General features: G+C 60.9%; 3 protein-coding genes across 4 annotated transcripts in view; 1 reads left to right on the top strand and 2 right to left on the bottom strand.

Annotated features, from left to right (window-relative positions):
* Positions 1 to 15,119, top strand: part of AXIN1 (axin 1) — a 52,160-nt gene extending 37,041 nt beyond the window's left edge. The window contains exons 4-10 of one of the 2 annotated variants that reach the window (XM_021698225.1): positions 1,520 to 1,657; positions 6,233 to 6,762; positions 7,501 to 7,671; positions 9,924 to 10,169; positions 12,041 to 12,148; positions 13,901 to 14,068; positions 14,244 to 15,119. In XM_021698225.1, the coding sequence (XP_021553900.1) occupies positions 1,520 to 1,657; positions 6,233 to 6,762; positions 7,501 to 7,671; positions 9,924 to 10,169; positions 12,041 to 12,148; positions 13,901 to 14,068; positions 14,244 to 14,370 (1,488 nt within the window). In that variant the 3' untranslated portion in view covers positions 14,371 to 15,119. The remainder of the gene's footprint in view (positions 1 to 1,519; positions 1,658 to 6,232; positions 6,763 to 7,500; positions 7,672 to 9,923; positions 10,170 to 12,040; positions 12,149 to 13,900; positions 14,069 to 14,243) is intronic. The other variant, XM_021698226.1, reaches the window with a different exon arrangement.
* A 412-nt stretch (positions 15,120 to 15,531) lies between these two features.
* PDIA2 (protein disulfide isomerase family A member 2) lies at positions 15,532 to 18,702 on the bottom strand. Its single transcript, XM_021698264.1, has 11 exons — positions 18,507 to 18,702; positions 17,654 to 17,860; positions 17,450 to 17,583; positions 17,232 to 17,369; positions 17,042 to 17,158; positions 16,833 to 16,958; positions 16,563 to 16,760; positions 16,347 to 16,467; positions 16,085 to 16,266; positions 15,700 to 15,810; positions 15,532 to 15,576 (listed from the first exon to the last, which is right to left on the bottom strand). The coding sequence occupies exons 1-11, from the start codon at positions 18,700 to 18,702 to the stop codon at positions 15,532 to 15,534; spliced, it is 1,575 nt and encodes a 524-aa protein (XP_021553939.1).
* A 195-nt stretch (positions 18,703 to 18,897) lies between these two features.
* On the bottom strand, positions 18,898 to 21,128 carry ARHGDIG (Rho GDP dissociation inhibitor gamma). The gene is made up of 6 exons (XM_021697979.2): positions 21,056 to 21,128; positions 19,796 to 19,975; positions 19,630 to 19,713; positions 19,473 to 19,549; positions 19,328 to 19,391; positions 18,898 to 19,224 (listed from the first exon to the last, which is right to left on the bottom strand). Exons 1-6 carry the CDS (start codon positions 21,126 to 21,128, stop codon positions 19,025 to 19,027), a joined length of 678 nt encoding a protein of 225 aa, XP_021553654.2. The 3' UTR covers positions 18,898 to 19,024.
* Between the last annotated feature and the right edge of the window lie 10 nt (positions 21,129 to 21,138).

Here is a 21,138-nt window from a genome sequence, read left to right as displayed (position 1 = left end):
GGTGACGCCGGCCTGCTCCAGGGTCCTGCACACGTTCCTTTTGTCATTGGCGGAGGCGGGCCCAGGAAGTGCGTGCCAGACCCGCACGGCCCACGGCTGCCCCTCGTGCCTTCACTGCGCTGCGTGACTTGCAGGGGCTCCCGGGCCAGGCTGAGGGGCTGTGTGTCAGGGCCACAAGGGCGCCAGCCAGCGCTGACCATCCAGGGGCGAGATGTCTGCTCCTTATGGCTGAGGGAGGGGCCGTTTTCCCGCCCCAGGAGGTCCCGGTTCTAATGACTGAAACTTTTTCCTTTGTGACTGTTTTGTTCCTCCCCAGCTGGAAGGTTGTTGGTTTGTACAGATCTGGTCTTTGTAACTTCCGGCAGGTTGCTACTTTCAGAAGCATAATTGTGCAGCCTAGAGGCTCTTTTCCAGAACACACGGGCTTGGGGGTGTGCATCTGCCGCAGGGCCGAGCCTCCCACGTGTCCTCTCGCCGGTGTCACTTCACGTGCGTGTGGTTCGGTCTTGTCAGGACTTTTCTCTCTGCCCGTGGCCTGCGTGTCACGTCATGTGGTCAGGACTGCGAAGCTCTTGCCATCTGGACGTCTGGCCTTCAGCCCTCAGTCCCGTGTGGGTCCCGGTGGCATTCTCTGCTCGGCGCGGTACCCAGAGAAGCCAGCACTCCCTGGCCGACCCCACTGGCCTCTAGGCTTCTCTTGTCTGTCTGAAAGTCCTGTCCAGGAAGATTCCTTCAGAGCCTCAGCCACTTGGCCGTCCCCACTGCCCAGGCTCTTCTGGGAACACTGGACACCCCCAGCTGCCCCTTCCTCTTGGGTCTCGCCTCCTTGCCTCCAGGACAAACTCCTGTCCGGCGTTAGGTACCACTGGACGGTCAAGAAAATGCCTGTGTGTGTCCGTGTGTGTGGGAGGGAATGACAGTAACTGGCAGGTAGCAGCAGTTAGGGAATCTGGCCGAAGGGTGCACAGCAGTTCTCTGTGCTGTGCAGGACGGTCGCGGGCCGTCTCTCCTCCCTCCTGCATGGTCCTTGCAGCTCTCCCTTCCCTCTGATCAGGCCTCACTGGGGATTGGCCTGGCCAGTCGTGTTAGAGGCCCTTCTCTGGGCTAGGCTAGGGGGGCGCCGAGGTGAAGGGCACACCTGGGCTTAGGACACCAGAACCTCCTACTAGCTGGGGCCCTGCCAACCGCTGCCCTGATGACCTAACCAGACCCAACCCGGCTCCTGTCTGCTCTAGACCTCCAGTTCTCTGCTCACGAGGCTGGGGAAGCATTGCTAGAGCTCTGTTCATCCTCCTCGGTCAGGGCTGGGTGAAGGACAGCTTCAGGCCAACAAGGAAAGTGGGTAGCGAGGAGGTGGACACCAAGCGAAAGGGAGAAAACGCGAACACTTGCTTGAAGAGAAAGTGCAGATTTCATAGGCTATTTCTTGTCACCCAGAAAGAGCTCAGCTGCCATCTTGGCATGGGGGTGGCCGTTGAAAGCTGCACGTGGCTGGCTAATCAGCGGTGTCTCCTTGTAGCGCACTTACCGAATGCCAAAGGAAATCCGTGTGGAGCCCCAGAAGTTCGCCGCGGAGCTCATCCACCGCCTGGAGGCCATCCAGCGGACACGGGAGGCCGAGGAGAAGCTGGAGGAGCGGCTGAAACGCGTCCGGATGGTGAGTGGGCGCCCCCTGGGGAAGGCCACACCACATCTCCGTTCCTGAATTATCTTCTTGCAGTTGGGTTGAGACAGCTTCAGGCCCCAAGGAGCCCCTTCCCGGCTCTCCCAGCGTGCTGGCTCCTGACACACCCTGACCCTATCCTGGGGTCTGGCTGCTCTCCTGGGACGCCTGCCCCTCTGAAGCCCCCACCGTGCATGCCTGGCCTTCATGTCTCCTGGGGAGCAGGTGCCCATGGTCGGGGGGTTGCCAAGCCAAGGCCTGGAGCAACCCATAGGCGCTCAGCAGCAGCTCCTTGGCCCTGTGCGGGGCTGGGGTTCCTTGACCACCTTCTTATGGGAAGATGGTTCAGAGGCGGGCTCTCAGGTCCTGGCCTCTTCCCGCTCCCTTCCCCTCACTGCTGCAGGCTCTAAGGGCTGGTCCTCCCATCTGCCTTGCTGGCCACATCTCCGTGTCCCCTAGGCCCCCTCAGGGTGTGGAACTGAGAATTTCCCTGAGTGCTGATAGATGGAGGCCCTTCGTGGACACGGCCCGGTTCCGTGCCACGTGCATGTGCAGAGCGGAGCGTGTACTTGGCAGGAAGGGCTGGTAGCTCCCACTTGTCATCTCAGAACGCAGAAAGGCTTTAGTTTCTGACATAGACTTCTGGGTATCTTGTTCTCTGACCTGTGGCCTTCCTTGATAGAGTGCTGGATACTAGGGAAATTTAGTATGATTGATAATTTATTTGCTTTAAACCTTTTCTGCCTATAACTGCCAAAGAGACACTTTGCTTTTGTTGTCCCTGCGTGTCATCCTGCAAGATTCACTTCCACACATGTTCACGGGCTTTGTGCTGAGACATTGATGACAAGCAAGCCCCTCGAGTGAGGCCCTCCCTGGCTCCCCACACCTTACGAGGTTGTTTCTCCTCGAGGCCATTGCAGCCTGTCCTCCTGGAGCCGCAGGCCTCTGAGTTCCTGGAGTCAGGCCTCTGCTTTTCTCTTAGCACGTGGAGTTCCCTGCGGACATTAAAAGTGGGGGCACCCGACCACCTCAGGTAGAGCGTGTGACTCGATCTCAGGGTCATGAGTTTGAGCCCCATGTTGAGGGTGGAGTTTAAGAGAAAGAGAAAAGAAAAAATGGTCACCACCACTTGGGTGTCTTCCGTTCTTTTCTCAATATTTTATGCCCAGCACCTTAAACTCAAAAATGTGATGGTGCTTAAAGGAGGTATTTCTCTACCTGACGTTTGTATTTACAGTACACCCCTGAGCCCTCCGCAGACCCTTGTCAGAACCCCTCAGCAGGGGCCTGCCGTCTTCCACTTCGCATGCTCCCAGCTGGGTCGTGTGCATCCGACGCCTGGAGACGCTGCTGTGAGGGTGGTCCTGGGCCACGGCCCACGGCCATGCTCGGTGGGTTCCACGGCTGTGCCCTGCAGCTGCCCTCCGGGTTTCTGGACCTCCCCCATGTGACACCCAACTTTGAAACAAGGGGCCTGCCCCCTCCACACACATGTTTGAGATTTCACATAGCTTCTCAGAACCTGGGGTTGGTGGTGGGTACCAGGAAGGCGGGTGTGGTCGCTGAGGCAGTCGGGCTGAGGGCGGTGCTCTCTGGGAGGGAGTCTGTGTGCACACATTTTCAAGCACTGTGTAGGGACATGTACGTGAGCGTGGCCAGCGTCTTGTGCTCCCTCCCTCATAGAGACCAGGGCCCCACAGCGCAGGTGCCGGCCCGAGGGTCTGCATGTGCTGACATGCTGGGTTCCAGCGAGGCCACCTCTTCCTCGGGGTCCCCCTGGAGGCCTTAGTGAGTGACGGGGGCTGTCAGGAGCAGAGTGGCGGGAAGCATGGCCTGTTTTAGTGGGCGACAAAGCCGGCACGCTGAGCCCCGTCTGGCTGAGGCTGCCCTCCGCGAGCCTTAGTCAGCAGCTCTCAAACAGCTCATGAAACAACAGTACATGACGTTTTGTGAAATGAGCTTGGGAGGAAGAGTTCACCTTTTGCTGTAGGATCGAGTTTTTATACTTGGGCCGAGTTTTCAGTCTTGGCTCAGCGGCTCTGTGCGTGTGGTCCTGGCAGGTCAGCGTACCCGGCAGGCATTTTAGATGCAGCTTAGCTGTAGGTACAAGGCGGAGTCGTAGTCTCCTCTTCTCCGGGGCATCCCTAGCGGGTCTGGGTGGTTGTGCCCGGATCCAGCAGGAGCCCTCACTCACAGAGGGGCTGCACCTGGGCACAAGGACTACACGGTGCTCTGTGACCTCACAGAACATGTTCAAACCAACAGCCCCTGTGTTTCTGTCCTGTCAATTCAGCAACTAATGGGCAGGCACATGGCCTCAGCTCAGGTGTGCGGCCCTGTGCAGGGCCTGCGGCGGCCTCTGGCCAGGGGTGCCGGGCTCAGCCGCTGCAGCCACATTGTTCCCACAGGCGCCCCTCACGGCCCCACCACTGACAGTGAAGTCTCGTCTCTCATCCTTTGTGTTTCAACGCAGAAACCCAGGAGAAAATCAGATTTAATTACCTGCGTACAGGGAATCCACACGGACGTGAGACTCCCGATCTTGTATGATTTTGTATCCTATATAAATATGCCATAAATTAGTCTTTTTTAAGAATAACTATAGGGGAGCCTGAGTGGCTCAGTCGTTAAGCGTCTGCCTTCCGCTCAGGTCATGATCCCAGGGTCCTGGGATCAAGCCCCACATCGGGCTCCCTGCTCGGGAAGCCTGCTTCTCCCTCTCCCAGTCCCCCTGCTTGTGTTCCCTCTCTCACTCTCTCTCTCTTTCAAATAAATAAAATCTTAAGAAGAAGAACTACACATTTTAAAATAACTTATTTTTGGGGGGCACCTGGGTGGCTCAATCAATTCAGCATCTGCCTCTTGGTTTCAGCTCAAGTCACAATCTCAGGGTTGTGGGATCGAGCCCCACATCAGGCTCTGCACTCAGTGGGGAGCCTGCTTCAAGATTATCTCCCTCTGCCTCTTCCAACTGCGTGTGCGTGCTCGCTCTCTCAAATAAATTAATAAATCTTTGAAAAAATAACTTATTTTTATTGTAAAATATGGAAAATAAGAACAAAGAAGAAAGTGAAAACTATTAGCTAGACAATTCAGTTAAGCCTATAACATTTCAAAACCCTAAAATTGATTTCCTCTATACGCAGAGCCACTGAGACAGACTGGATCTCGGTCCAGGGTGTCGCCAGCTCGCACCCCCTGGGGATGGAGAGAGCCCCCCTTGCTCACTGCTGCCTTTGGGGGTCACTTTCAGTGCCCTGGGGAGGGTATGCCAGAGGGGTCAGGATGGGGACATGGGGTGGGGTGCGGGAGCCCAGGGTCCCAGTGTGAGCCCGTGAGGGGCACATGCACTGTCCACCCCACCATGTGCCCGTCCCTCTGTCCTCAGCGCCACCTCCGCCCTGAGCAGGGCTGACGTGTCTGCAGCTGACCACCCGTGCTAGTGACGTTTAGATACTTTCCTATTAAGTGAGAAGTTTCGTGGCGAAGTTTTTGAGGTTTGTTTATAGTAGACTGCAGGGGTATCTACCCCGTCCTTTTTGGTTATTACCAAATTTACTCAACATTGTTCTGGTTTGCACAGTTCAGTGAAATGAGAAAATCAACATGAGATGTATCTTTTGGAATCAGACTGACCAAATGTTTATGTTTACAGATGTGGTTCTGTGGACCGTCAGACAAATGAAATTCGGCTAGTTCAGTGTGAGAATTTACTAAGAAACACAGAGCAAGATAATTAAGCAGAAAACAAGAGCTCTTCTGTACAAGGGCAATATTCCGTTTGGAAATATAATGGAAAATACGGCAATAAAATTGAGAAATAGGAGGGGCGCCCGGCCGGCTCAGCCAGAGGAGCGTACGACTCTTGGTCTCAGGGTTGTGGGTTCGAGCCCCACATTGGGGGTGGAGATGACAAAAGTCTAAAAATTTTTAAAAATTGAGGAATAGGGCGCCTGGGTGGCTCGGTCGGTTAAGCGACTCCCTTCGGCTCAGGTCATGATCCTGGAGTCCCGGGATCGAGTCCCGCATCGGGCTCCGTGCTCAGTGGAGAGTCTGCTTCTCCCTCTGACCCTCCTCCCTCTCATGCTCTCTGTCTCTCATTCTCTCTCTCGCAAATAAAATAAAATCTTTAAAAAAAAAAAAAAATTGAGGAATAGGAAAATCAGTTGAAAAGGTAAAAATACCTTTACTGAGAAATGTGAAAGGAAACTCAGTATGGAGGTTTCTCAGTGGGCAGGACGTAGGCTGACGTAGTGACCCTGGGCCTGCTGGTGCACGGTGGTCATGTGCGTGTGTGCGAGGTCGCACAAGTGCGAGTTCTCCGGTGGGCACAGCTCCATATCCCAGAGCCCAGCGCTTGCGGCTGGGTCGGGGCGGGGGGCCCTCTCGTCACCCTTGAGTCAAGAAAGCGGTACGTCGGGTGCCTCACCTGGCCCCGCCTCATCCTGGGCTCGGGGCTCAGGGCCCCCAGGACAGTGCTGCCAGGCTTCCGTCTTTGTGACCCCAAATGTGAGATTTTCGTGACACAACCAGTGTCAGACGCTGACCCGTGGTCTTGTCCTGCAGGAGGAAGAAGGCGAGGATGGTGACATGCCCTCTGGCCCCCCGGGGGCCAGTCATAAGCTGCCTTTGGCTCCTGCCTGGCACCACTTCCCGCCCCGCTATGCAGACGTGGGCTGCATGGGACTGCGGGATGCGCATGAGGAGAACCCTGAGAGCATCCTGGATGAGCACGTGCAGCGGGTCATGAGGACGCCTGGCTGTCAGTCACCAGGGCCCGGCCACCGTTCCCCCGACAGTGTGCACGTGCCCAAGATCGTGGGGGTGCTGGGGGGCATGCCCTCTGGGCACGGTAAGCACGCGCCCAAGTCAGGGACAAAGCTGGACACGGCTGGCCCGCACCTCCACAGGCATGGCCACCACCACAGCCACCACAGTGCGGCCAGGCCCAAGGAGCAGGCGGACGCGGAGGCTGCCCGCCGGGTGCAGGGCGGCTTCGCTTGGGGCCCGGAGCTGCACGGCCACGCATCCAAGCCCCGCGGCCACTCAGAGAGTGTGGGCGCCGCCCCCAGCGCCAGTGACAGCCTGGCCTACAGGTGAGTGTCTGGCGGCCTGAGCCTTGCTTTGGGATCGGGGCTGTGGTTCCTTTGTCTCCGAGCCTGTGTCCATGAGGGCCACGTGTGTGTTCCCCGGGGAGGAAGGTCACAGTGAGAAGCTGCATCTTCTGTGGATTCTGTCCTGGTGGCTTTCTAGGCCAGGATTCCCCTGTAAAAGTCATTCAGCCATGAGGGGCCCCTGGGTGGCTCAGCCGGTCGAGCATTGACTTGGCTTTGGCTCAGGTCATATCTCAGGGTCCTGAGATCAAGGCCTGTGTCCGGGCGCCGCACTTAGCGGGGAGTCTGCCTTTCTCCCTCTGTCTCTCCCTTTGCATCTGCTCTTCCCCTCACTTGTGTGCTGTGCTATCTTGTGCTAGCTCTCTCAGATCTTTAGAAAAATAATTCAAAAAAATCAAAGTTATTCAGCCACAGTCAGCTGCAGAGTCTGGGCACCACGCACGGGTGCTGGGCCGCCCAGGGCTCCAGCCTTGAAGGGTGCTTAGGTAAAGATGCACCTGTTTCAGAGGGAGGCGTCTGGGCGAGGAGTGACTGGGTTCTGGGGCTGCCACCACCAGGTGGGTGAAGGACAGGTGCTCTAGCCCTCCCAGCTGGTGCTGTCCGGACACCTTCCTCCACATCCCACCAAACAAACCCCTGGCAGCCCCCCAGCATTGTCACAGCTGCCCAGTGTCAGGCCAGGTCACGTCAGCAGGTGACCCCCAGCTCTTGTTTTTGCAGCGGGAAGGCTGGTACTGCCTCCAGGAGAAATGCTAAGAAGGCTGAGTTGGGGAAGAGTGCTGGCACTGAGGTGCCAGGCCCGTCGGAAGACACGGAGAAGAACCAGAAGATCATGCAGTGGATCATTGAAGGGGAGAAGGAGATCAGCAGGCATCGCAAGGCCGGCCACGGGTAAGAAGCGCCCAGTGTCCTGGGGCGGGGACACCAGTGTGGAGAGCTAGCCTGATGAGCCTCCGGCCTGCGGCTGCCAGTGCCCTTGAAGTGGTGGCCTGGCCACCCACGGTCTCCTCACGTGGCACATACAGAGGGAGCAAGATCTCTGTGGCCGTGTGAGCTTGCTGACGCCTGCCCCGCCCCCTGTGGACCCTGGCGCTGCCTCAGTGTCCTGGGCAGGAGTGCCCGCTGGTGAGATCAATCTCGAGTCACCGGGCCTCTGTCTGAGCTCCTGCTGCACCCCACCTGCCAAGGAGGGGCCCTGCTGCCACACGGCTGCTCTCACGAGGTTATTTCTGGGGTGGTGACGCCTCCGCGTGACAGTGACCTAAGTTCCTGGGGAAGTTAGGCTGGTACCTGCCCATCACCCCAGACAGAGCCCCCAGGAGAAGCCGTCTGTGTTTGCAGCGGGTCGTGCCCCCGGCCGTCTGTGGCGTCTGCATCCCTCTGAGCTCCGTGTGGCCCCCATAGGGCCAGAGGCTGCTCTGGACAGCGTGGAGCCAGGCCTGCAGATAAGCCACTGCTACCCCACGTGGGGGACTGGGGCTGGCTCAGACACACCCCTGGCCTGCGGACACATCACATCACTCCCAGAGCCCCTGCCTGGGCCCTGGGCCTCGTGGCATCTGCTGCGTGGTGGGTGGGCTTCCCCTACTTCTCAGTCTCAGACTTGCCTGATCCTCCATCTTGGACGTGGTTGGGGAGGGTGGAGTATGTGGGGGGGCAGGGGGAGCGTCCTGAGTGGTGAGACGGGGTGGCGCTGCCCGCCTCTGGATCCCCGTGTCTGGGTCCCCGAGTCTGGTCTCCACATGGCCCTGGGGACAAGCAAAGTCACAAAACCTGTCCTGGGTGAGGGGTCTCTCCAGAGCCCCTCTCTTGTTCTGGTTGGGGTGGGGTGGATTGTTGGTTTCTCTAGATTTCTTTCTTTTTGGGGTTTTCACAAGGAATGGCTCTGTCCTGGCCACTCCTCCCTCCCCGAACGGAGGGCTTCTGTGGTTGAAGAGTAAAAGGCACATCTGGAAACAGTCTCAGTTGGAAGGTGTTTGCTGTTAGGACAAGCCGTTATTTATTAAATGACGGTGTTTCAGTATCCCCTTGAGGTTCCTTTGGTCTCTCTAGAGTTGGGGGGCAGGGAGAGGGAGGATCTGGTGGGGCCAGGAGGTATGGGGGACAGGGAATGGGGGTGGGGAGAGGGGGAGAGGAGGCTGGGGGTGGGAGGAGGGGTGGGGGGAGATGGGTTGGAGGGAATGGTGTGGCGAGATGGGTTCCAGGGAGATGGGAGGGGATGGGGTTTGGGAGGAAGTGGGGGAGGGGAGGTTGGGTACAGATGGGGGTGGGGAGGGGGTGGGGGTTGGGCCCCAGAGGGAGGTCTCTTTAGGAGGAAGAGCCCACCGCCCCCTGGGGTGTCGAGCTTTGGGCACTTCCAGGGTCATGAGGGCACTGAGCCTACCCCACTCCTCAGGGGGCCCTCTTCTTGGGGCTCCTTCCTGGTGCTAAACCCCCTTTCCGAGGGCTCCAGCCATGGCTAAAAGAGGCTGATGTTTTCCCTGGAACTCACTCGGGTTGAGCAGAGGCGTAACTGCACAGTCATAAAGCATTTTCTGTATTTAGTAAGAAAGGCACAGGTGGGGAAAAGTCAGAAAAAATTACATGTTCAGAGTTATGCCAATTAGTATTTTGAACAGGGAAGAGAATATACCAACCGAGTGGTATTTCAAAATTATGAGGTTTTGGGTTGTTTATATTTTTTTTGAGTTTTCTGTATATTTCAGGTTTCTCATAAAGCACGTTTATTTTGATATTAAAATGTTTTTTAAAAACTAAAAGCTTAAAAAAAGCCTATATAACATAGGATTTATATCTTAATAAAGTTATTAAAAATTTGTTACAGAAGGGGCACCTGGGTGGCTCTGGTCATGGTCTCAGGGTCGTGAGGTCGAGCCCCGCAGTTGGTGGGGAGTCTGCTTGAGGCTCCCTCCTGCCGCTCCCCCCCACCTCTCTCTCTTTCTCAAATAAATATTTTTTAAAAATTACAAAAGAAGTGTGCCACAAAGGAACGTGTGTACCGTGTGTACAGGGAGAAGCTGTGCACGTTCCCTGGCGGCCAGGGTCAGTGCTGCGCTTGGTCTCCCCTGCCCCGCCTGGTTCCTGGCACCCGCCCGTGGCCAGGCTTTCAAATGCTGCCATGCTTTGTTCTCTTGCTCCCGAAGGTCTTCTGGCGCCAAGAAGCAGCAGGCCCACGAGAGCTCCAGGCCCTTGTCCATTGAGCGTCCTGGGGCCGTGCACCCTTGGGTCAGTGCTCAGCTCCGGAACTCCGTCCAGCCCTCTCACCTCTTCATTCAAGACCCCACCATGCCACCCAACCCGGCCCCCAACCCCCTGACCCAGCTGGAGGAGGCCCGCAGGCGTCTGGAGGAGGAAGAGAAGAGAGCCAGCAAGTTACCCTCAAAGCAGAGGTATGGGGGCGTCAGGGAGAGCAGGCCGCACTCCCTGCTAGGGCCACTCTAGCTTCCGTGGTACTGCTTTGGGGCTGAGGTTTCCCAAGGCCTAAGGCCCCCATGCTGGCCGCCCGCTGGTAGTCCTGGTTTCTTCTTTCCCCCGAGGGCCGCGTGGGGCATGGCAAGCAGCCCTGCTGTGTGACCAGGGTCTGGGAGGGCACGTGGTCGTTACACTGTCCTTCTGGGGACGGAGAGGGGGCCCTCTCTGTTCTGTGAGCGTACTCCTCCCGTGTCTTTGCGGGAGCCCGCGGTGCCTGTCGCCACACGGAGCAGCTAGAGCTTGCCGTCACGTCACCCCGGCTGCTGTGCAGGCTGAGCTCACAGTGGGTTCCTGGGGTTCCTAGCTGCCTCTGCAGCCCCAGGAAGGGGGTGCTGTAAACTGTGCCATCTGCAGGTAGGATGGTCAGCGTTGCTCGAGTACAGGCAGATGTGAAAGTCTCCTGGAGGGACCCCAGCACCAGAATCCCCCTTGCTGGGGGCACCCCTCTGTGATAGTAGGTCTTTTCTCCAGGCCAGAATGTTGTTTCCCCACCTTTTCAGCTGGGCCTTGAGGTCACTTTTCCCAGAGGGATCAGGGTCTCTGAGGGGGGCCTGGAAATCTGCATTTCCCACCCAGCGCCTAGAGCATGGTCACACGGTGACCCTGTTCTCCTCGGACATTGCCGGCACCCTTTGTCCAGTCTGTGGTCGCTGGTCATCCTTCCCAGGGACCTCCCTGTGTGTGGGGCTGTCCAGCTCTGGGGAGGCTTGTGTCAGTGCCTGTCTCATTGGGCAGAGCCCCAAGTCTGAGTGTGTCCCCTGGCCATTGCGGGTAGCCACGTTTATGGCGCCTGTCTCACACCCTGTGATCCTGTCAGCATAGAGCGAGAGAGCCAGCCCGGCAGAGGAGGCCTGGGCTGGTGCGGGGGATGCCTGGGGTCTGACGGGGCCGACAGGGGAGCAGGGGGCCATCTGGGAAAAGGCTGGGCGTGTGGGTAGGAGGTGCTCTCTCTGCACAGACTGTCCGCAGGATCTGTGTGGGACCGTTGTCCCTGCCATGCTCTGGGGGTGCCGGGCTCGCGTCTGCTCTTCCCACCAGCACCCAGCGGGCCCTGCACGTGCCCTGCTGGCTGGACACACCGCACAGGCACACAAGCCTTCGGGGATGCGTGTTTCAGGCTGTGAGCCTCCTGACGGGGTGTTGGCCAGTGGTTGGCGTCTGCACGTGTTGTCAGGCCAGGGCGTGTAGGCCTTTTGTAAATGGCCACAGACACGAGTGAAGGTCCAAAGACAGCAGTGGGGGTGCTGGGCCGTCCCCGCGCTCCTTGTGGGGCGACCCCCCCCGGTTGGCAGAAGACAAGTCACTGCCAGGGCTGCACAATATCACGCCTGGGGCGGGCAGCCGTGTGGAGAGGTGCCGCTGGGCAGCCGGCCCCGGGACAGGCCTCCCCAGCTGCTCGGGATGGAGCGGCGTGGAGCGCGGATGAGGAAGAGCTGTGAGCACGAAGGCGGCCAGAGGCAGGCCCTCTGCAGAAGGCCCTTCTCGGTGTGGATGAAGTGACAAGACCCTGGTGCCTCAGAGTGGTGGTTCCCGAGTGTGGTCCCGGGAGCTGTCATCCAGTGAGGAGTCTGGGAACTCTGGATTGACTGAAGCAGCACCAGTCTCCTGACCGGCCCGACAAGCCCTTGATATTCCAGTGCCGTGGTTTGGTGTTTTGTCTGCTCACATAGTAGGAGCCTTGTTTGGTGGTGACGGGCCCTCTTGGGGCCCTGCTCCGTGTGCCGGTCTGTGGCCCCACTGTCACCGCGGAGCCCAGCCCCTGCGGCTCACTCACGTGGTTGTTCCCTAGGTATGTACAGGAGGTCATCCAGCGGGGGCGCTCCTGCGTCAGGCCAGTGTGCACACCCGTGCTGAGCGTGGTGCCAGCCGTGTCGGACTTGGAGCTCTCCGAGACAGAGTACGTGCGCCCTCCGCGGGTCCCGGTACTGCTTACCCAGACCGCACGCGGGCCAGGCCCGCGGTGGAGCCACTCTTCCCAGGACAGGATTTGGGGCGCCGCGCTGGAAGAGATGGGGCTGGGCTCAAGCTTCGTGTCTCCATGGAAGGAGACGCAGGCCGTCCTCGTGTGACACATGGTCTGCCGTGGGTGGCAGGCCGGAGAGGAAGTTCTGCTCTGCTTCCTCCACTCTGGCCACGCCCCCCACCCGCCTTTACTTTCCTGAGCTTCCCGGCCGGCCCTGGGGCTCACTGGTGTGTGACTGGCCGTGTTTGCCCTGGCTCGGCCACCTGAAAGCGCCTGCCCCGGTGGCGTGGGCGCGTCCGGGTGCTGTGCGCACGCTGAGCCTCGCTCTGTTCTTGTGTGGAACGCAGGAATGCACTGGCGTGTCTGCTCCCCAGGCCTGCGTGGAGCAGCGTGGGTGCTGGGGCCCCCGTGTAGACAGTGCTGGCCGCCCAATCCCTGCACTTCTTCTCAGGACAGAGCAGAAAGAGGGGGTCCCCCACTTCATCCCAGACCATGCTTTGTCTCGTCCAGCCGGATGCCTGAGTGACTCAGCCTCCCCACCAGCTCACTCCTTAAGGGTGGCCTCTGGAGAAGCAGGAACCCCGCCTCCCTTCTGTAGAGAACGGGCCCCCAGAGGACCCCCCCACGTGAGGTTGCAGGACTGAAGGAAGGAAAGCAGGCACCCAGGAGGCTGGCTTGAGCAATGGATGGCCACATAGCCCAAGTGGCCGCCTGGTGTGTCCCCAGGAGCACCAGGGAGAGGGAGGGTCCGCAGGGAGAGAAGAGCCCACGTGAGCTCAGATGGTCAGATGGCCTCTTGACAGGACGCCGCACGCCCGGCTGGCAGGGGGCTGGCAGGGGCCAAGGGCCGTGTCCGCGTGCACCTGGGCAGCTCTGGAGTGGTCATGGGGACGAGAGCTCCTGGCCTGCCGAAGGCTGCTGACTGTGGTCACAGACATGGCAGCTGCTCAGCACCCGTCAGGATGAGTGGTCCTGGGCAGGAGACGGTGCTGGCCTCGTGCCCTTCTCTGCAAGTCTGGCTGGCCACTGCCTCTGCTCTTCAGACAGGCGCTCTGCCATGGGGCAGGTCCATTTCCAGATCCATGCATGGTGCGGTCTGTCCGGCCACTGGCCTTGAGAGGCTTTTGAAGCTTTAGGGCTCTAGGCCTTTCCTAGCATATGGGGAGTGCAGCCCAGCCTAGAGGCGGGAGCTGCATTGGTTCCAGGAGCCTGGCGTCTTAGGATCCACCATGGGTTCTGGCCCTGAGAAGCTTGTTCGCCCACGGTGATGTGGTCTGGGTAGGCGGTGCTGCCCCCCGCCCCCCTGCAGCCAGCTCAGACCACAGAGAGGCCTGAGGCCATGCAGTGGGTGCAGGAGGGTGGTGGGCAAACCAAGGCCCTGGCTGCTGTGGGGCAGGTGGGCGGGCGGGTGAGAGATGAGCTGGTGTCCTTGCTGTGGATCTGAGAGAGCATGGGGCCGGCTCAGGTCCGGCACCTCGGGATGGGACACCGCATGGAGTGAGGCCCCCGGGGGCTGGACGTGGCGCTCCGGGCGAGGGGGTGTCAGGGCCTTCGCACACGAGGCGTTGAGGATGGCGAGGCCCACCGTCTGGCCCTTGCCGAGTGTTTCCTGGGGTCCTGAGGCCCTTTGGGGTGTGTCCTGTGAGACCCCGAGCCCAGCAGTCATCACTGCTCCTCTGTCTCCAGGACGAAGTCCCAGCGGAAGGCGGGCAGTGGGAGTGCCCAGCCGTGTGACAGCATTGTGGTGGCCTACTACTTCTGCGGGGAGCCCATCCCCTACAGGACCCTGGTGCGGGGCCGTGCAGTCACCCTGGGCCAGTTCAAGGAGCTGCTGACCAAGAAAGGCAACTACAGGTGAGAGCCGAGGGGCTGGCTAGGGGCAGGGGACCCTGCGTGTGGTCACTGCACGTGTTCGGTGTCGGCTCCCAGCGGACGGGCAGCAGGGTCTGCCGCTCACACGAGGAGGGTGGGGCCACCGGGCCTGGAGAGGAGGGCACAAGGCTCTCGTCTCCTTGCCCCTGTCTTGCAGATACTACTTCAAGAAAGTGAGCGATGAGTTTGACTGCGGAGTGGTGTTTGAGGAGGTTCGGGAAGACGAGACCGTCCTGCCCGTCTTTGAGGAGAAAATCATTGGCAAGGTGGAGAAGGTGGACTGACAGGTGGGCCTGGCCTCTGTGCCGGGTTGGGCCTGCGTCCGTCAGGGGCCGGGGCCGCACGCAGAGCGTCAAGAGGGTCGTGCTGTGTTGTGTGCTTCATGCCGCTACTGGGAGAAGGCCAGGTGCTGCCTGCCCCGCAGCCGGCCTCCTCTTGGGTCCATCTGTGTGCAGATGGGCAGGGGTCCCTTTGCGTGGTCCCACAGGCCTCCACCCTGCAGCTGACAAGGAGGGTGCCCTGTCCGCTCCTCAGTGATACTCAGAGAGTCCGCCTGAGTGGGGAGCCCGCCATGGGGCCGCATTGAACACCCTCTCCAGTGGTGCCCCGCTGCTGACGGCGGGCAGACGCACCCACTCCTCGCCCTGGCGCTCACATCGCAGGCTCTGCCCCTCCTTCTGGGACTTGTCCGCCACACGGTACCCCGGTCAGGCCTGGCCTGGGCCTAGGGCGCCAGGGGCCCTGTGGGGGCCTCTGTAAATTGTACATGTCACCGAGTGCCTTCGACACAGCTTGTCTCTTGCCTGCCACTGTGTGGATCCAGTGATGGAGCCCCTTAGCGCTCTCCCTCCTCCACCCTTGTTTCCAGAGCGCTGGCTTAGCGGGTCCCGGGCCCCTCCCCTCTAAGGGCCCATGTAAATATGTACATTTCTCAGGCCAGGGCCAGTGGGGGCTGCCCCTGCCCATTTTTCATGCGCTGACTTGTACAATTATCTTTTCAAAGGTACTTGGATAATAATGAAATAAAATCATTTTTGAACCTTCTCTGGCTGTGGAGTGTACCTGTCTTCTGTGATGGGGCCTGGCTGGATGGCCTGCCATCCCCTGCAGGCCTCGGAGGGTTAAATTGTGTGTGTGTGTGTGTGTGTGTGTGTGTGTGTGTGTGTGTTGGGGGGTCTTCTGGAGGCACGGGGACAGAGCTCTGGAGAGGGGTGGGTTCCCAGACTCAGATCTGAGTCAGGAATCTACCCAAAAGGGATGGGGGCAAGGGCTAGGCCCTACTCAAGATGGAACGGGGCCCAGGAGGCTATCTGGCTAACCCCAAGGGCCAGGCGGCCAGGCGTGCTCAGGAACCACACACAGTCTAGGACCAAAGCTCTTTCTTTATTCACTGCCCAGCTCCCAGGGCACTGTTGTGGGGGCACCAGATGGCGATGGGGGGGCAGCTACAGCTCCTCTTTGGGCTCTGTGGTGGAGTTGGCAGGTGTCTCCTGGAAAGGGTCACAGAGGCCCAGCTTGAAGCTGCACCCTTGGTTCACCCCTACCCCTGGCAACCCCAGTGCCACATGTCAGGCTTGTCCAGAGAGTGGGAACCTTGGGACAGAGGCACCCACCGGGTCGGGGGCTGTGGGTTCCCCTGCAGGCTCCTCTGCAGGCAGCTTGCCCCCATTGTCCAGGAACTTGGAGAAGGTCTCCAGGTCCCTAGTGCTCTTGTATTCAATCACCTGAGGAGGGACACCAGGTTCTGGAGAATATACCCCACTCAGCCCTACCCTCCGACACCCCATGTAGGCTCCACCCTCAAGCCGGGCCCTACCCCCAAGCCTACACCCTGCCTCGAGGCCCCGCCCCCTAGAGGCCCCGCCCACCAGCGCCCAGCCCCTCGAAGCCCTGCCCACCCGAGGCCACGCCCTTCGAGGCCCGGGCCCCGTCTCCTGCCACCGCCGGAGGAACGCGCTGACCAAGCCCCAGACCTAGGAAGATGGGGTCCCGCCTCACCTTCCGACCCGGCCCCGCTGGGAAGTATTTGAGGGTAGGGAAGCCGTGCACAGGGAAACCCTCCAGCTCATTGGCTGTGGCGTCCAGCTCCGCGATGATGATGTCCTCGTGGTCCTTGTACTTCTCGGCCAGGGCCTCCCAGGCCGCAGCCATGTCCTTGCAGTGGGTGCACCACGGGGCGTCTAAGGCAGCGGCGCGTTGGCACAGCCAGCAGGGACCCCCAACTGCCCACTGCCCCCCACCCACTGTCTTCCACACTCACAAAACTTGATAAACACGTTCTTGGTTTCATCGAAAGCCACCTGCTCAAAATTCTTGCCCACGAGGGTCTTGACCGGCCGCTGATCCCAGTCGGGGGGCACCTCCTGGCTCAGGAGGTAGGGCTGGGGGGACGGGGCCAGGGGCTCCAGTGGCGATCTCCCGTGGGAACCGCTGCTCCCACCCCCCCACTCCCCAGGTGGGCAACTCAGCAGCAGACCTTGACGTGGCCCCCGAGGACGGCGTGGCAGAATGTGGTGATGGAGGCCGCGGTGACTGACCCGCCATCCGCAGGCGCATACTTCTTGGTGGTCTCAATGTTGATGAAGCGCAGGGTGGGGGCCTCCTCAGCCTTCAGACCAAAGTACTGCAGCACGTGGTCATTGTCGGCACCCACGTCCACCACCACGAACAGCACCTGCCAACAGGGAGTCTGTGGTGGGTAGCCCACCTCCCTACCACCCCCTCCCTGCCCCGGGCCAGCCAGTACCTGTCCCCGGAACGGGGGAGCTGCCTCCCCAAAGCCCACCAGCAGCTCCCGGTGCTGGGCCAGCGTCTGGTTGACAAACAGCAGCAGGTGGTTGAGGATCCTGGCCGCGAAGATCTTCGGAGAGGTCTGCGAGGGCAGGCCGAACTGATGGGCGCTGGCTCCCACGGACACGCCCCCACCCCTGCCACTGCTCCTACAGCCCAGCTGACCTGGCTGTTGAACTCCGTGACCAGGTGCATGCTGTGCATGAGGAGGAAGTGCGACAGGTCCCCCTGGTCCAGGCCCAGCTCTTCGTCCACTGGGAAGTCGGCCCGACCCTCGTCAAACTGGACGGCACTGGGTCGGTCAGCAGGAGCCACAGCCCCGACCCCCAGCACCCACCTTGGCCCTGTGACCCACCTTCTTGAAAAGGACCACGGTGTCCTTGGTGAGGCCAAACTTCTGAAAGAGCTTCGGCTGGTCGGTAAGGCCAAAGGTCATGTCCAGGGCGTCCTGGGCCAGGGCCAGGAAGGTAGCCACATCCTCATCCTGTAGGTCCTAAGGAGCCCAAGCCTGTGAGGTCAGCTGGCACCACAGGCCCTGCTCCCATGGTCTGGACCCCAGTGGCACCAGCTCACCTGGAAGAAGCCAATGACCACGACATCCCGGCTGTCTATCAGTGCTTGGGCGCCCTCTTCATCCTCCAGCTGGGTGGCACTGGGCCCCAGCCTCCGCCTCAGCCACTCAGCGATGCCGTCGGCCTCCCTGGGGCCTGTGAAGAGTCCCCTCAGCCTGGGCCCAGCCCAGCCCCGCCCCTGCCCGCCGGTGCCTGCTGCTGGTACCAGAGTACTCCTCCGGGTGTGTGCGGTTCCCGTCACGGAAGAACTTGAGTGTGGGGTATTCCGTCACAGCAAACTCCTTGGTCAGCTCTGCCTCGGCGGGCCCGTCCACCTTGGCCAGCCTGGCTTCGGCGGACTGTGCTGCCAGCAGGGCAGCGGCCTTGCTGTATTCAGGGGCCAGTGCCTTGCAGTGCCCACACCAGGGGGCATCTGGGGGATAGGGTCATGAGCGCCCCGGGCCTCCATGGCCCCAGCCTTAGCCCCAGCTCCCGCCCAGCTGGAGCTGGGAGACCTTGGCGTCAGTCAGATCTGGCAGGGAGCATTCCTGTCCACACACCCCGCTCCTTCGGGGGCCCATCTGAGCCTCTGCCCCAGAGCCAGACTCTCCAAGGCCCCAAGTCAGGGGGGCAGTGGTGGCCCCATCCTGCCAGCGTGTTTGAGAAGAATCCTCCAGCTGCCACTCCCTGAGGCCGGCAGCCTGGCCACCTGTGTCTGCTTGTGGAAGCCTGCAACCTAGAAATGGCTTTCCCATGTGTAAACGTTTGTAAAAATCTACAGAATGAGCAGGACCTGAATGCTATCTGGCCCCTTACAGAAAGAGTTTGCAGACGGACGATGATCAAGGGTCTTCCCTGCACCTGCACCTCCCTCCCCAGTCCCACCCTCCCCTGCTCAAGCTGCACGACACCCCCAAGGCCAGCTCAGTCCCAGGGCTTTGCTTCCAGGAGCACGGTGGGGGCCGAGTGCTCAGTGGGGAAGCCCTCTCACTGCACAAGCCCTGGACCCCCAGGGTGGGGAGCTGAGCCCCCTGGGCGGCCCCGGGGGGTCCTCCAGCCCACCGGCCCCGTGCACTCACAGAATTGCACCAACAGCGAGCGGTGCTTCCGCAGGGCCGAGCCCAGGTTGCGCTGGCTCAGCACCAAGATCCCATCCTCCTCAGGGACCTCCTCCTCGGGGGGCTCTTCCTCGGGCTCCCCCGGCCCCGGGCCCTGTCCCCACAGGACTGAGGCCCCAAGTAGCAGCAGCAGCGGGAGCAGGAACTGGCCGTCCATGGCAGTGCCGGGCCCACGAGGCAGGGGGCAGATAAGGGGGCCGGGGGCCAAGCTGCAGCTGCCACGTGGCGCCCAGTCCTAGTCCCAGGAGGATAAGGCCACAAGGCTCCCCCCACCCACCCCGGGGGAGGGGAGGCAGACAGAAGCAACACCCAGGGCACTGAGACAAGGCGACTTTAATAGGACTGTCTGGGGCACAGTGCCAGCCCAGGGAGGGGGCGTCCCAGGACGGAGCAGAGGGTGTGGGGGGTGTGATCAGTGACTGAGGGGCAGGGAAAAGCAGGACCCCGAGTGGGAGGACAGCCCCTGGGGTGGGAGGCGTTCAGCTCTTCCAGTCTTGGCAGATGTGGAGGCCCCACTCCCAGGACAGGTGGTCTGTCCTGTCGTCATCCGTGAAAAAGGACGTGACCACATAAGCACCCCGCACCAACACTCCTCGAGGCACTTCCTCCACCGGGGTCACAAACTCATACTCCTGGGCGCTTGGGCCGTAACTGCCCACCATGTACACGGCCTTGTCCACTGGGGGAGGGGGAGGCTGTCAGGGGCCATCCTCTGCCCCACCTGACCCTCCCCACAGCCCCCCCCCCCCCCCCCCGGGCCAGCCCCGCCTTGCCGCCCTCACCACGCAGGCCCTGGCGGTAGGTGTGATGCAGACACTTGAGGCCACTGACGATCTCCTTATTGACCTGGGGGACAGAGGGTGTTAAGGGCCCCTCTGGGGGGCTGACCTTGAGCTGGCAGGCATCCCCCATGACAGCTACCCTCACCTTGAAGGTAATCTTCACTTTGTAATCAACACCCTCCTTCAGGACAAACACCTGGTTTTTCAGCTCGGCCAGCTCCCCTGTTAGGGAAAGTGCAGCTAGGGAATGATCTCCTGGGATATCACAGACCCTGCCCCAGGAGCCCCAAGGGGGGCAGTACCTGTGAGGTCCATGGTGATGGGCCCTGGAGCCTGCTCAGACATCAGCGTCAGCCTGGTCACCTGCACATTGGGCAGGCTCAGGTCTGGGGAAAAACCGGAAGTCACCAGAGTGCTCTCCCCAGCCTTTGCCCCTCCCCTCCCCTCCCAGCCCAGGGCTGTGCATACCCATGACGGGGGGCAGGGGCCCCAGCAGTGCCTGCTTGTACTTGGCCAGGCTCTCATCATCCGGGTCCAGCTGCTGGATCTCCTGGAGGCTCCTCCTCCCTGGGGCCCGGTACTCAGGCACAGTCTCATCCAGTGCCTCGTCAGGGGGCAGCTGTCTCCCCTCCTTGTCAGTCAGGAGGACTGGGGGTTGGGGAGGTGCGTGAGCCGCTGCCACCAGCGGACCCCGGCGTTCACTCATCATACTGGAGGCCCCCCATCTGGCCAGCTGTGCTGCTCATGGCCCACAGGAACTCAAAGGAAGCAATGGAGGCTCAGGGAGAGAGGTGGGGGTTAGGGAAGGGGATGTGCGCTCAGAGAGGGAGTGCTGCATGGGGGCTCAGGGAGAGGGGTGGGCTGGGAAGAGACTGAGCAGCACCCACACCCGAACCCTTTAGGAAGGGCCCTGGGGGTTGGAGAAGGTTCCTGAGAGATGGAGCCAAGTGACATCCCTGAGGCACCAGCTGCCTTCTCTGGCCCAGCCATCCATCTAGGGCTCCTCCCTGACTCTGAGGCCAAAGATGGGGCGGCACGGGGGTTAGACCCTAAAAGGGGGATAGCCCCAAGGACTGGAGGCCACTACTGTGGACCGCTGACCTCCAGGGTCTTCCCTAGAGCAGAGGCTCTGCCCACCACATCTCTTCACATCTCTGTATACCTTCCCGCTGTCCTAGGGGTTCTTGCCGGGGGTGCTCCTGGGTTGTAGAGGCGGTTCTCTCTAAATCCCTCAGCGTATGCTCTGGGGCTACCTCCCTGGGTGCCTTGAGACTCAGTCTCCTAGAGCCCCTTGCCATGATGCCCTGGGGCAGGGGTCTTCTAAGCCCGTTCCCATAGTGTTTTGGGACAGGGTCTTTCCGACTGTGCGCCAGGCTTCTCAGGGATCACCACACACCCTGAAGGAGCCCCAGCCCCACCCAAGGGAGAGGAGATCTCAGGAGCAGGTTCCCAAGGGGAGAGGGTCCCCCTGCAACCCTGGCTTCACAAACAGACCCGCCCACTCTTGGCTCCTTTGCCCCGAGTGTCTGGCCTGGACGAAGCCCCCCACCCCCCCAGAGCCCAGTAGGGGGACCGCGCCAGGATTTCCCCACGCGCGCCCCCAAAGTTTCCGCGGGGGAGGCCCAGCCCCCGCCCCAGGCTGAAGCCTCCCCAACCCCCCACCCTCCACCCTCCACGTCCCAGACCCCCGCCCACGTGGCCACCCTGGCCCCAGCCCAGCCTGCTCACCTCGGGCGCACAGCGCCAGCCGGAGCAGCTCCAGCAGCTGCGCCCCCAGCTCACATGCGTCCAGGCCCAGCATGGTGGCCCGC

This window comes from Neomonachus schauinslandi, chromosome 5, assembly GCF_002201575.2.
Source record: "Neomonachus schauinslandi chromosome 5, ASM220157v2, whole genome shotgun sequence".
NCBI lineage: Eukaryota > Metazoa > Chordata > Mammalia > Carnivora > Phocidae > Neomonachus > Neomonachus schauinslandi.
The sequence above is the reverse complement of the archived record's forward strand: the minus strand, read 5'-3'. Positions and strand labels throughout refer to the sequence as shown.

Coding starts and splice junctions, on each gene's coding strand:
- PDIA2 (XM_021698264.1), bottom strand. CDS start 18,702: ATGGACGGCCAGTTCCTGCTCCCGCTGCTGCTGCTACTTGGGGCCTCA. Junction 17,861..18,506: donor CTCGCTGTTGGTGCAATTCT/GTGAGTGCACGG, acceptor CCTATCCCCCAG/ATGCCCCCTGGTGTGGGCAC. Junction 17,159..17,231: donor CCGTGGTCCTTTTCAAGAAG/GTGGGTCACAGG, acceptor AGTGCCGTCCAG/TTTGACGAGGGTCGGGCCGA.
- ARHGDIG (XM_021697979.2), bottom strand. CDS start 21,128: ATGCTGGGCCTGGACGCATGTGAGCTGGGGGCGCAGCTGCTGGAGCTG. Junction 19,550..19,629: donor CATCACCATGGACCTCACAG/GTACTGCCCCCC, acceptor TTTCCCTAACAG/GGGAGCTGGCCGAGCTGAAA. Junction 19,225..19,327: donor CTACCGCCAGGGCCTGCGTG/GTGAGGGCGGCA, acceptor CCCCTCCCCCAG/TGGACAAGGCCGTGTACATG.